At 49.1% G+C, this 14500-nt stretch overlaps 1 protein-coding gene across 1 annotated transcript in view; it reads right to left on the bottom strand.

Annotated features, from left to right (window-relative positions):
- LOC112103274 (translin-associated factor X-interacting protein 1) overlaps window positions 1-14500 on the bottom strand; it is a 51243-nt gene that overhangs the window by 23678 nt on the left and 13065 nt on the right. The window contains exons 3-5 of the mRNA XM_024194957.2: window positions 13155-13261; window positions 5582-5705; window positions 3460-3553 (exon numbers count right to left, since the gene is read on the bottom strand). Of these exons, the coding sequence (XP_024050725.1) occupies window positions 3460-3553; window positions 5582-5705; window positions 13155-13261 (325 nt within the window). The remainder of the gene's footprint in view (window positions 1-3459; window positions 3554-5581; window positions 5706-13154; window positions 13262-14500) is intronic.

The following is a 14500-nucleotide window of genomic DNA, read 5'->3' on the forward strand; positions in this document are numbered from 1 at the left end:
CTCTGTAACCAGGGAGCTTACTAGGAGATTGCACCTGCTGTTTCTAACCTTCATAATTCCCTGTGGAATCTAGACACTTCAGCACAAGTAGTCACTTTCCAGAGACAAGTAGTCACTCTTGGGAAAGTGTTGCCCTTTCAAAAGATTATGAGCTTGTCTTCACTGCAAAATTAACTCAATTTATAACTTGAGTGTTGCCCTTCACTTGTGTCTTGTCCACACACAAAACCCCGAGTAGGGTGGTGATGGTTTTAAATCGAGTGAGCTGGCCCACCAGGGGTATAAGCTAAAACTCAAGTGAGCCCAACATGTCAGCTGCTAAGATGATCACTCTGCTGTGTGGCTGCAGGCTAAAGCCACTCAAGTGCTCCTCCTTCCTCCAACTCTCCCCATGTGTCCAGAAAGAACAGACAATTCACTGTGAAAGGATCCAGAGTGGCTCAGCTTAAACCAATGGTCACCAACCGGTTGATCGCGATCGACTGGTCGATCCTAGAGGATCTCCCAGTCAATCGTGATCTCCAGTGGCACAGCGGGGCTGCCGCTAAGACAGGCTCCCTGCCTGCCATGTCCCCACACTGATCCCGGAAGCAGCTAGCGTGGCCCCGTGGGCAGGGGTCTCCCTCCATGCACTGCTCCAGCCTGCAAGAACCGCCCCCGCAGCTCCCATTGGCTGGGAATGGGAAGCTGTGGCCAATGGGAGCTTGCGGGGGCGGTTCTTGCAGACGGGGCAGCATGCGAAGCCATGTGCCACCCGCCCCCCCCCAGGGGCCACAAGGGTGCGTTGGCCCCTTCCAGGAGCGGCGTGGGGCCAGGGTAGGGAGGGAGCCTGCCTTAGCGGTAAGTGCTGCCCGGCGGGAGGCCGCAGCCCAAACCCCAGCACTGAGCCCCTTCCTGGAGCCAGCACCCTGTACCCCCTCCTGCACCCCAACCCTGTGCCCTGACCCCCCTCCCAGAACCAGCACCCTGTACCCCTTCCTGCACCCCAACACTCTGCCCCAGCCCAGAGTCCCCTCCTGCACCCCAGCCCAGAGCCCCCTCCCACACTGTGAACCCCTCAGCTCCAGCCCAGAGCCCGCACCCCCTCCCGAACCCCAACCCCCTACGCCAACCCGGTGAAAGTAAGTGAGGGTGGGGGAGAGCAAGTGACGGGGGGGGAGGATGGAATGAGTGGGGTGGGGCTTTGGGGAAGGGGCAGGGCCTCGTGGAAGGGGCGGGGTAGATCCTGGGTTGCCCTTAAATTCAAAAGTGATCTTGGGTGTAAAAAGGTTGGCGAGCACTGGCTTAAACCATGGTATGTGGCCCCAGAAAGCCCAGTGCTACACACCGGTGAGTGCGGCACCAATGTCGGGACACAACAGCTCGAGTGCTGTTTTACAGTGTGGCCACTTTCAATTGAGTGAGGTTAACTTGAGAGTAGTAACTGGAGTGTAGATAACTCAAGTTTACTCTGCAGTGAAGACAGACCCTCTCATTGAGCTCTTATCTTTATGGAGTTTCCAGCAACGCTAAATGTTTCTAAGAATTGTACAAATAGCTGTGGGGGTCTGTGAAGCCTCGTTCCCACAGCTTTATTTTCTGGCTTGTGCTTAATGTCTTCGTGTTCACAAGGAGATTTTATTTCAGAAAGTTGTTTTCTAGGAGACAGAGCACCAACTAGCACAAGCCCAGTGTGGTCTGGTTACTCACAAGAGCTAATAGGGAATGAGACAGCTGCCGAGTCACTCACACTACCGGTAGCAAGATAAGGCCCAACTGGCTATGATGTAAAATGTGGCACACACAGTCAAAGTATGTTGCCATACTGGAGGCTTGGTTTCAGTTTCAATAGGAGATGAAGTGCTATAGAGATAGCATGCTCATCCCTAGGGATAGGGAGGTGTCTCTTTTTGTTCAGTCCATATAAACTATCAAGCAATTGAAGAGTGATTCTGACTTGCTGCAGCCAAATTCCTGTGATCAAGAGTCAGACTTCAGGTACAGAGCTATTCTACTGACTCACTCTGACAGCAGACTGGTGCTGACTCATTAGCTCCGATTCAGGAGCATAAGACTGCAAGTCCTTCTGCAGCAAGAGAGAATGTGGAAGAGGGACAGGAAGTTCTGCAGGGAGAAACCCAGCTCAGACGGGCTCACGCTAAGGTTTATATGTATACGTGCAGTATTGCATAAATGAAGAATAAAGACAAATCCTAGGAATGGAATAAGTCATAACCCATTGTGTGAGCTGCACAGAGTGAGGTGGAGAACTCACTTGATTATAGTCCCCTCCAGCCCTCTCTAGTTGAAAGGATGGTGACTCTGTGAGGCTCACAGATAGGGGGAAAACTTTAATAGGGAAAAATGGGTAGCTCCTCACAACAGAGAGAGATGGCAGGATCCCCACCCTAAACTTAAAAAACAACATATCCCCGCTTCATTTTTGTTTTTATTCTTAAAGCTTCCAAATCCATTTGTTACCATGGCAGCTAGATTCTTCAGGCAGGCCAGTGTATTCACTTGGCTTCCAAAAATAGTTGTATTATAAACACATGTTGTTGGGTTCCCCTAGACTCTATGGGGAACATTGCACTCTAACTTACATGGAAGGGTAAAATAAACATCTAAATTTAGATGTTTAAGAAGCAACACAGTTTGGCCTGAGTGGGGAATGGAAACCAGACCATGGAGGGAACTCATGGAGACAAATCACCACTAGATTGAGGTGGTCAAACTGCTCAAGGGGAAATTGTCTTAATGTTTTAAATTCATAGTTAAAACTGACTTCTTTCCCCAGTTAAGAGCCTGCTGCCACCATCCAGGATACTGCTGCACAAAGAAAGGTTTTGGGACTAGCTGGTTCAGGGGAATGGTATTGGGACATAGAATGTTTCACCTCCAGGACACTGCTTCAGTGGAGATGGAACTTCTACCATCTGACATCTGGTCAGTGGCCTGTGTGAGATGAGTGGATGGTTAGTCTATTTCTATCCATCTGTAGTGTTTATAAAGCGTCCATTGCTGTGACCTCTGAGCACTGGACAAGTCTGATGTACACTAGGAGCTCCCTGGAAGCAGTCAGTTCAGTCTTTGCCTGCCCTGCTAGAAGTGTTATCCCAACCCTAGTTTCCAATGCAATTGGATTCACATCATTAAAAACATCGGCCCACTCCACCATGAGAGTGGTCCTTCCGGGGCAGAGCTGAGGCACTGCTGCTGCCTGGCTTGTGTCCATTCTGGAGCTTGATGGGCGGAAATTCTCTATCAGTGAGGCAGAACCAACAGATCATTAGACAGACAGACTCTCCGGTTCACAATAAGTACAAGAGGTAGTTAACAAGAGCCCATTTATTATTATTTTGGCATTGAAGCCTGCCTCTACTGCTCATCCTGTAACTATCCGATACAGCTAATCTACTGTGTAAAGCCACCTGTCTAGAATGACTGTTACTCCCAGCAGAACAGAATCCAAGATCTTACCCAATGTAACTTCATACTCATTCTTTATGGCAGACAGCAGGGGCTTGTAGGTTTTGAAGTCCTCTATGAAGAACTCAAAGATCTCTCTATAAGGCTAACAGAAGACAGAGAGAGAGAGAGGGAGCACTATCAAGGACTCTGTTCATTTTCCTTATCCAGAACTTTGGGCTAGCTGTTGAGGCAATCACTGTTGCTGTCTTAATGACTGCACAGATTATGATGTAATTGTCAACATCCTTTTAAAAATACTGTAAAGTCTTAATAAATAAACACTATTACATTAGCTGCATATTGAGAATTGGATCCCAAAGTAAGTCACAAAAAATATACTTCCAGCTTTGCCATTGAAATGCAACGACTTCTGAGGGGGAGGATGACAGACAGGAATGGGAAATATTGACAGTGGGGCAATGGGAAAGTTTGGCCAAGTATCCCAGGGCAAATCCCCAATCATATGAAAAATGCCATGGGATCTTTAGTGTTTGAGCAGAGCTGATAGGACCTCAGGTTTTGGGGTGAGCAAGTTTTGTTCTGTGTGGTAGCTAAGTTATTTGCAGAATATGAGCCAGTTGTGACTGATCAGGGTTTGCCCTTAGAGTTCAAGATAATTATAACATGATGTTTATTGCCAATATCTCCAAAATCCCTTACATTTGGTGCCAGTGCTTGATATTCATTGAAAGCCTGGAACAGGAGCCATCTAGTGACACCAAATTCCATCTAAAATTCCAAGCCACTATAGAGCTAGACCTGGACATGAAACTAAGTAATCTGGTCTTTTCTATAACTTTTCCCTTGTTTAATACAGACATTTACTGCCACGCAGAACAGCCTACAGCAGTAACAGGTAAAGGGACTATATTCCTGTAGACATATCTGTAATGAACCACTTCTATTTTCTTCTATTCATTTCATTTTAACTAAGAAAGGCATTCCTGGCAGTGCCTCAGAGTTCCTCACATCCCCACTGCATGCTGAACTCTCTAATCACCATGGGGTGTGCCTCCGTACTAAAGATAAGTGAAAAGAGACATTGCTTTGCCCCTTTGTCAGTGTTGTCTATTTAGATACTAAGGGAGGCTGGTCAGGGATTGTCTCTCCCTACCTCTATGGTCAGTGCTCAGCACAAGAGGGTCAAACTCGTTTGGGAGGGAGTGGAAATTAGTACCTTTCCGTCGGTGTCCCTGGGCTGGAGTACCAGTCACCAGGAAGGGCTTCCCAGTCTCACTGACTGCAGAGTGGACCCCTTTACTGAAGCAGTTGGGGGGGTCACTTAAAGAAATTTTTCATTTATGAAACCTCCTTCCCTCTGTTCAGTTACCTCTCTTTATTCCCCTCACCCCCACTGGGGGTCTTTCTCCTCTTTTGTGGCCCCTTTGGGGATTTGACTCTGTCTCCACACCCCCAAACTGGGTGAGTGGGGAGAGTAGAGCAAGAGCTGCTTCCCTGAACCTGGGGTGATCTGATCTGCAGAAGGGGAGGCAGGGAGAAGCAGCCACTCCTCTGAGGCCAGGGCTCAGCAGGGGCAGGGAAGAGAGAAGGAAGAAGCCTCTCCACTGTGTGCATTTGTCAGCAAGGCTCTACAAAGGGGCTCAGCAGGAGGAGGGGGACTCAGTGTCCCATGCCCAATCTCGCATGAAGCTGGAGAAATGGGTCTTGGGGTCAGATCTGGCCCGTGAGCTGTATGCTTGGAACCCTGGCCTGGGAGAATGGGGTCCTGGTCAAGTGTGGGACCTGTTTATTTGTATCATAGTAGTGCAAGGCAATACGTGAAGGCCATAGTCTGGAACTTCAGCAATTGCATTTGGCCCACGAGTTGCATTCTGGGGCCCATTCACATTTCCAAAAACCAATGGAGAAATGAGGTAGTGGCTGCTCAAGAAAATCTGCAGTATTCTAGGAGGTGCTAAGTGTTATCATCAGAGCGCAGTTACACCGCTTTGTGCACATTGCTTCAAAGTGCCAAGCAAAGCCAGTTCTCATTCAGCACTGGTCACAGGGTCTTCTCTTTCCATCTGCTTTTCTTTTAAGGAACCTATGAATGGCCAGTTTAAAAAAAAATAAAAATCCATCCCACTCTGCACTGATGTTTGAATTCACCAGTGTCTCCCTTCCATCAGACCTGGAGCTTAAGTTCCTGAGCGTTCTCTTTAGTCAGGTCCAGAGACTGCAGCTCTTTCCTTAGGTAGCATTCCAGCTCTTCCAGGTATCGTGGTTTTGCAATGGTAAGAGAAGCCTGTTTCTTGCTGCAGACAGACAGAAAATGACAGGCAAAATTCTACCACATCTATAGTTCACAATCAATGAGCTCTAGGGTTCTCTCCTCCCACCCCCCATAGCTTTAGAGTGGATCGCTTTACTGTAGCGGTACATCTTTCCAATATGAGAGAGACTCTGTGTCCTGAGTGGCTGAAAGGAACAGAGGCAGATTCGATTGCCACCCAGCCAGACTTGCCTGCACAACTCAGGTTCAACAGGGCTGTGCCTCATATATAGGTTGCACTACAAAGAGACTCACATTTTTCCCTGCTGAATATCTGTGAAAAGAAGTATTGGAGTCCATCTCTATTTGTGTCAGTCTGGAGGACAGTGTGTATTTGAGGCAGAGAGCAGGTCTTCCCCCCATTACATTTTCTGTCCTCCCATCTAGGCCCAAAACTAGAGGAGATCTGGCAATCTGGCATTGGAGTTCTCATCAAGGTGTGTGTGAGAGGGAGAGAGAGAGAGTGTGTGTGCATGTGTGAGAGAGTTTGTCTGTCTGCTCCTCTGTGTGTATGCGACGCCTCTCCTTGCACCAACCCACTTCCCATTACTAACCTCGCAACCAGGGCTGGCTAGCCTCCAGTGTCCTGGCTGGCTGGCCAAGCTGCTGGCCTGCAGGGAGGTGACAACTCCCAGTCACCATCAATACAGGTTCAGATGCAGACAAATTTACTTGAATGCTTATTTACATCAATCAAATTTGTTCTAGTTGGAGCCTGCCCTGTTGGCTGACAGGAGTTGTAGTCAACTCTGTCCTGGAATGCGCCTGACTGCCTAGGCGGGATACCCAGGGAAAGGCCTGAAAGGTCTGGAAATGGGGGGTGGGGTAAAGGCATTCCCCTTGGGGGTAGGGCTATTCCTGGCATGCTGACATTAGGATTCTTCAGCCACCTACAGTATGTCTCCCCCACTGGGATACCTTTTTGGTATAGAAAGCCAGGCTGGGGGTGCTGTATCAGGAGATAATAAATGCCAACTGATTAGTTTCAGATGACTCAGAGAAAATCCAAGTTCTTTCCACAGGAAACCGAGAGCTCTCTAGGACAAGGGTGCCTTTTTCCTATCCCCTCATCCATACTTGCTACATTGTGCTAATTAACAACAGTTACATTTAAAATCCCACAGACCTCTTAATTATCATACCATCAAAGCTTCTTAGTGTCTGCAAAAACAACGAGGAGTCCTTGTGGCACCTTAGAGACTAACAAATTTATTTGGGTATAAGCTTTCGTGGGCTAAAACCCACTTCATCAGATGCATGGAGTGAAAAATTCAGTAGGCAGGTATAAATATACAGCACATGAAAAGATGGGAGTTGCCTTACCAAGTGGGGGGGTCAGTGCTAATGAGGCCAATTCAGTTAGGATGGATGTGGCCCATTCCCAACAGTTGACAAGAAGGGGTGAATATCAACAGAGGGAAAATTACTTTTTGTAGTGCTAACGGGGCCAGTTCAATCATAGTGGAGGTGGCCCATTCCCAATGGTTGACAAGAAGGTGTGAGTATCAACAGAAGGAAAATTATTTTTTGTAGAGACCCAGCCAGTCCCAGTCTTTATTCAGGCCTAATTTGATGGTGTCAAGTTTGCAAATTAATTCCAGTTCTGCAGTTTCTCGTTTAAGTCTGGTTTTGAATTTTTTTTGTTGAAGAATGGCCACTTTTAAGTCTGTTATTGAGTGTCCAGGGAGACTGAAGTGCTCTCCTACACTAGATCCATTGTCTACAGCCAAGCCCTAGGATACAATTGCATGTGCTCCAATCCCTCAGACAGAGACAAACACCTACAGGATCTCTATCAAGCGTTCTTAAAACTACAATACCCACCTGGGGAAGTGAAGAAACAGACTGACAGAGCCAGAAGAGTACCCAGAAGGACAGGCCCAACAAAGAAAGTAACAGAATGCCACTAGCCGTCACCTACAGCCCCCAACTAAAACCTCTCCAGCGCATCATCAAGGATCTACAACCTATCCTGAAAGATGATCCCTCACTCTCACAGACCATGGGAGACAGGCTAGTCCTCGCTTACAGACAGCCCCCCAACCTGAAGCAAATACTCACCAGCAACTACACACCACACCACAGAAATACTAACCCAGGAACCAATCCCTGCAACAAACCCCGCTGCCAACTTTGTCTGCATATCTATTCAAGGGATACCATCATAGGACCTAACCACATCAACCACACCATCAGGGGCTCATTCACCTGCACATCTACCAATGTGATATATGCCATCATGTGCCAGCAATGCCCCTCTGCCATGTACATTGGCCAAACTGGACAGTCCCTACGCAAAAGAATAAATGGACACAAATCAGACCTCAAGAATTGTAACATTCAAAAACCAATAGAAGAACACTTCAACCTTCCTGAACACTCAATAACAGACTTAAAAGTGGCCATTCTTCAACAAAAAAACTTCAAAAACAGATTTCAATGAGAAACTGCAGAACTGGAATTAATTTGCAAACTTGACACCATCAAATTAGGCCTGAATAAAGACTGGGTCACTATAAAAAATAAAGTGGCTGGCTCACTATAAAAAATAATTTTCCCTCTGTTGATACTCACCCCTTCTTGTCAACTGTTGGGAATGGGCCACATCCACCCTAATTGAATTGGCCTCGTTAGCACTGACCCCCCACTTGGTAAGGCAACTCCCATCTTTTCATGTGCTGTATATTTATACCTGCCTACTGAATTTTTCACTCCATGCATCTGATGAAGTGGGTTATAGCCCACGAAAGCTTATGCCCAAATAAATTTGTTAGTCTCTAAGGGCATGGCTACACTTGCGAGTTAGAGTGCATTAAAGCAGCCCCATGTGCTCTAACTCACGACGCATCCACACTGGCAAGGCACGTAGAGTGCCTGGACTCCACGGTTAGAGCGCTCCTGGTACTTCACCTCGGCGAGTGGAATAATGTTTGATGCGCCCCCGCTGGAGCGCCGCAGCGCCAGTGTGGATGCCCTGGTCTGTTAATGCGCTCTGATCAGCCTCCAGAAGTGTCCCACTATGCCTGTTCTAGCCACTCTGGTCATCACTTTGAACTCTACTGCCCTGCCCTCAGGTGACCAACCGTCAGATCTACCTTTTAAATTCTCTGGGAATTTTGAAAATCCCCTTCCGGTTTGCTCAGCCAGGCGTGGAGTGCTCTCAGTGAATCTTTCCAGGTGACCATGCCTCCATGCGCCAGGCGATCCCCAGTATGGAGCAATGGCAAGGTGCTGGACCTCATAAGTGTTTGGGGGGAGGAAGCTGTGCAGTCCCAGCTGCGCTCCAGCTGTAGGAATTACGATACCTTGGGGCAGATATCAAGGGACATGATGGAAAGGGGCCATGACCGGGACACACTGCAGTGCAGGGTTAAAGTGAAGGAGCTGCGGAACGCCTACTGCAAAACCCGTGAGGCAAACAGCTGCTCCGGTGGTGCCCCCGCGACCTGCCGTTTCTACAAAGAGCTGGACGCGATACTTGAGGGTGACCCCACCTCCACTCCGAGGACCACCATGGACACTTCAGAGCCCAGTTCAACAAGGGAGGAGGAGGAGGAAAGTGGGAGCGAGGGTGCTGAGGAGGAGGAGGAAGACACCCCGGCATCCCTAGATGCATGCAGCCAGGAGCTGTCCTCAAGACAGGAGGAAGGTAGCCAGTCGCGGCGGCCGGTGCTTGGGGAAGGACAAACACCAGAGGAGGTTCCCGGTAAGCGGCTTTTATTTTGGGAAGGAAGTTATTCAGTGCGGGCTCTTGGGGCAAGGAGGGTTAGGGCTGCATGCATGCCTACATGCGGAATAGGGTGTTGATGTGCTCTCTCACATCACGGTAATCAGCCTGAGTGATCTCTTCAAAGGTCTCATGCAGAAGCTGGGCAATGCGTTTGCACGGGTTTCTTGGGAGAGCCACTGTGGTTCTTGTCCCAGTCAGGCTAACATGTCTGCACCACTGTGCTTTGAGGGGCGAGGGGACCATTGCTGCACACAGGCAAGCTGCATATGGGCCAGGGCGGAAGCCGCATTGCAGGAGAAGACCCTCCATTGCTTCCCAGGTCACCCTCAGCAGCGAGATATCTTCCAGGATGAACTCCTGTGGAAAATGTGGGGACAGTGTTCAGTATAGGGGCCCCCTGCAGCTGTTGGCTCTCCCCAAGGCACAGAAACCCAGAGCACAGTACAGCCATGAAACAATCAGTCCCCCTTGACCCTGTGCTTACTCACCATTTTGGGGTTCCTGTGGGTTATGTGCGCTCGCTTTGGGACGGGCAAATTATGCTATTGTGTAAACTGTGCTTGCCCTTAAGTAAGGGAGAATCATTGCTCTGTCTGGTGTGAACAATGCTGCCTCTGTTAAGTGTTGCATTTTGCCTTTACTGATGCAACCTTGAGATCTCAGCCATCTGTGTTATCACCGGCTGAAAGACTCCAAAGAATTAAGAAGAGACCATGTAGAAGCAAAGAGGACATGCTGCATGAAGTAATGCAGCAGTTCCTTAACGAGAATCTAAAAGCGCAGGAGTGGAGGGAGAGTGAAAGAAGGATCCACCAGCAGAATGAGGAGCGCTGGCACCAGGGCCGGCTCCAGGGTTTTTGCCGCCCCAAGCGGCGGGGGGAAAAAAAAAAAAGCCGCGATCGGCAGCATTTCGGCGGTAGCTCCACCACGCTGCTTTCTTCTTCGGCGGCAGGTCCTTCCCTCCGAGAGGGACCCGCCGCTGAACTGCCGCCGAAGAGCCCGACGTGCCGCCCCTTCCCCTTGGCCGCCCCAAGCACCTGCTTGCTGAGCTGGTGCCTGGAGCCGGGCCTGGCTGGCACAAAAGCGCGGAGCTCTGGCAGCAAAGCATGGATCAGCTGATAAGCATCATGGAGCGCCAAGCAGACTCGATCTAGGCGCTCGTAGCCATGCAGGCAGAGCACTACCGCGCCTGCCCCCCCCGCAGCCCTTGTCCCAAAACTCTTTCCCTTGTGCCCCCATGTCACCTCCAACCCACTTTCCCCAACATCCGGGTTCTTATCCCCACCAACTGCCTCCAACACCTGTAGCTTCACCACCCAGCCCTGCAAACTACGACCCTTACCCACTGCATTCAACCCCCATCACCATGCAGTATAGCCATCCTGAAGTGCAGCACTCGTTGCACAGCACTCCAGACAGGAAGGCTGAGTATGATAACAGGACATACGCAAATCTGTGATTGTACCGTTCCCCACCCCACCCCCTTGCCCTTTCTGTTTCCCAAGCAGTTGTGTTTCTTTTCAATAAATGGATTTTTTGGCTTTGAAAACATTCTTTATTATTGCATAAAGTAAAAGATACTTTAGCCCAGGCACTGCAAGTCAGCGTAGCAAACACAGACTCCTACTAGCATTGGAACCACTGCACTTCACTCCTGTGCAGGGCACCAGACATTACTGGTTGCATTCAGCCTCAAATTGCTCCCTCAAGGCATTCTTAACCCTTGCAGCCCCGCACTGGGCCCCTCTAATAGCCCTGGTCTCTGGTTGTTCAAATTCAGCCTCTAGGTGTTGAACCTCCGAGTTTCATGCCTGAGTGAATCTTTCACCCTTCCCTTCACAAATGTTATGGAGGGTACAGCACGCGGATATAACCGCAGGGATGTTGTCATCGGCCAGGTCCAGCTTCCCACACAGAGAGCACCAGCGGCCCGTTAAACGGCCCAAAGCACACTCCACAGTCATTCTGCACCGGCTCAGCCTGCTGTTGAACTGCTCCTTGCTGCTGTCAAGGCTCCCGGTGTAGGGTTTCATGAGCCACGGCATTAAAGGGTAAGCAGGGTCTCCAAGGATCACAATGGCATTTCGACTTCCCCTACCGTGATCTTCTCATCTGGGAAAAAAGTCCCGGCTTGCAGCTTCCTGAACAGGCCAGTGTTCCAAAAGATGCGTGTGTCATGCACCTTTCCGGGCCAGCCTGCGTTAATGTCAATGAAACGCCCATGGTGATCCACAAGCGCCTGGAGAACCAAAGAGAAATACCCCTTCCGATGAACGTACTTGGATCCTAGGTGGGGTGGTGCCAGAATAGGAATGTGCGTCCCATCTATCGCCCCTCCGCAGTTAGGGAAACCCATTTGTGCAAAGCCAGCCACAATGTCATGCACGTTACCCAGAGTCACGGTTCTTCTGAGTAGGATGCGATTAATGGCCCTGCAAACTTGCATCAACACGATTCCAACGGTCGACTTTCCCACTCCAAACTGGTTAACGACCGATCGGTAGCTGTCTGGAGTTGCCAGCTTCCAGATTGCAATACCCACCCGCTTCTCCACCGGCAGGGCAGCTCTCAATCTCGTGCCCTTGCCCTGCAGGATGGGAATGAGCTCCTCACACAGTCCCATGAAAGTGGCTTTTCTCATCCGAAAGTTCTGCAGCCACTGCTCGTCATCCCAGACTTGCAGGATGATGTGATCCCACCACTCGGTGCTTGTTTCCCGAGCCCAAAAGCGGCGTTCCACGGTGGTGTCCATGAATGCCACAAGCAATCTCGCGTTGTATGCGTTACTTGAGTAAATAGCATCGTCGGAGTCCTCACTGTCAGTTTGGATCTTAAGGAGTAACTCCTTAACGTGACGTGCTGGAGAGACTCGTCAGCATATTTCTCAGTAGTTCGGGCTCCATTCCCGCAGACCGAAAGGGAAGACAGAGTGCGCAGTACAAAAAATGTTGAAAGATGGCGCCAAATGTGGACAGAAGCACAGGGATTGCTGGGATGCGAACTGCTGCATCACGGGGCATTGGGACAGGACCCAGAATGCCCTGCACCCCTCACCCCCTTCCCACAAGCCACAGCGCCAGAATGGGAAGAGGCGCTCTGTGGGATAGCTGCCCATAATGCACTGCTCCCAATGCCGCTGCAAGTGCCGCAAATGTGTCCACGCCAGTGCGCTTGCAGCTGTCAGTGTGGACAGACTGCAGCGCTTTCCCTACTGCGCTCTACGAAGGCTGGTTTAACTCAAAACTACATTTGCAAGTGTAGCCATGCCCTAAGGTGCCACAAGGACTCCTCGTTGTTTTTGCTGATACAGACTAACCTGTCTTAATTTCTGGTAGACCCAATGTAATGCGAAGCAATGCATCGACACTGAAGGACATTTTCAGCTTAAGAACCAGTTTTAGTTTTTGATTAAGCACAGCCCACAATGACTATTAAACAAACCCTTGGAGTTTCCCACACAGCTGCAGCTCAGAACTGGCCTGCTTTGTCTGTTACCTAAAGTCCCTAGGGATGCTGCCAGCATCACACACTAGAGTTCCCACTGATGCAGCTGAGTAGCACGGTGGTGATTTTGTTCTATAATTCCTGGGGTAGACAAGCCCACTTTCTGCTACCCTGGAACATCCTGGGCCTATTTCCCAGACTCAGTGCTGTATGCTGCAGTTTTTCCTAGCACTTTTAATAATAAAGTGCTAGTCTTACCTTCTCCCCTCTGGACTACAACAGGGTTTCCGATTCTGTAGGATAGCCTGCCCGGATGCATATGCAGGCCATGTGGACAAACGATCTCCAACAGAAAACCGATAGGCCTGAAAGAAAAGCAGAAATCACACCTGTGAATCCGTCTGTGCCCAGTGTTTCTAATTGGGGTTAGAATAATCAGGTGCCTTTCTAGAACAAGCACAGATGGACCAGTGAAGGATCTTAAGGGACACTTAAACTCAGGAAAGAGAAGGTGCCAGAAAACCCCTTTCTCTCAGCTGGGGTTAGCCACATCCGAAGACTAGTTGAACTATTGTCTCTCTCTCTCTCTCTCTCTCTTTTTTTTTTTTTTTAAGAAAATGACCTGCACTGAGTGGTTTAGTTAATTAAACTAGTGCAAGTTGGTGTGTAAAGAAGCCCCTGGTGGCTGTGGGCCATGCGTCTTAGACTGCATGTTCCTCATGGCAAGGGCCATGTGTTTCCAGGGATGTCTGGAGGCGCCAGCACAGACTAACACAATGGTCCCCTGATCCTGACTGCGGACTCTGTGTGCTATTGCAAAATAAATATCATGTCAACAAAGCAGCATTCTGGTCTAACTTCCAAATCTGTATGGAAACCAGAATTTGATGCTTCACTTGGGTCTTGTCTCCATTAGGGATTTATGCACTGGGGGAGCTGCCCCATGCAACCCCTCAGTGGAGCTGTATTGTGCTGATGGAAAGCCAAGCGCGTATTGGGGTTGCTTACCCATTTGGAACCAGAGCATGTCACATCCATGCAAGCCCCAGTTGACATTATGCAGCACATCATCACTGGGGGTTTGCAGGGATGTAGCACCATGGATGCAAATCTGCCTAATGGAGGCGAGCCCTAAAGAAAAGAATCAATTGCCAATAAAACTGAATTTCCTTTCAAAAAACTGAATTGCCTCTGAAAAAAGAAGCAGACCCCTGTGGTGAATTCTGAAAGCCTCCCAGCCATTTCAGAACTTTCCCACTGCTGCATCTTGCAGGGTTTCTCAGTGACACACTGACTTCCATAAATCATTATTTCCTTGGAGAAAAGTGTTGAAGGAGTTGACTTGCCACTCTTTATGTTCACTATTATCACGGGATAGTTGGGGTTCTGATTGTCTAAGACAAATTCCTTGTGTCTGGAAACTTTATAAAGAGTTAACCCTGGGGGAAGTTTTAATCTCAGGATGCCAAACATGATCCTGTGATGGTTTAAATGTCCCTCTGACCTCAGTAAAAGTGGGGAAATTGTACTGGTGGAGCATTGTGACTCCAATTTACTGAGACTTAAAAAATATATTGTATTGTGAGAAAAGTGCTAAAATGACT

The sequence above is a fragment of the Terrapene carolina genome, unplaced genomic scaffold (assembly GCF_002925995.2).
Source record: "Terrapene carolina triunguis isolate 2854851 unplaced genomic scaffold, T_m_triunguis-2.0 Scaffold166, whole genome shotgun sequence".
Taxonomy (NCBI): Eukaryota; Metazoa; Chordata; order Testudines; family Emydidae; genus Terrapene; species Terrapene triunguis.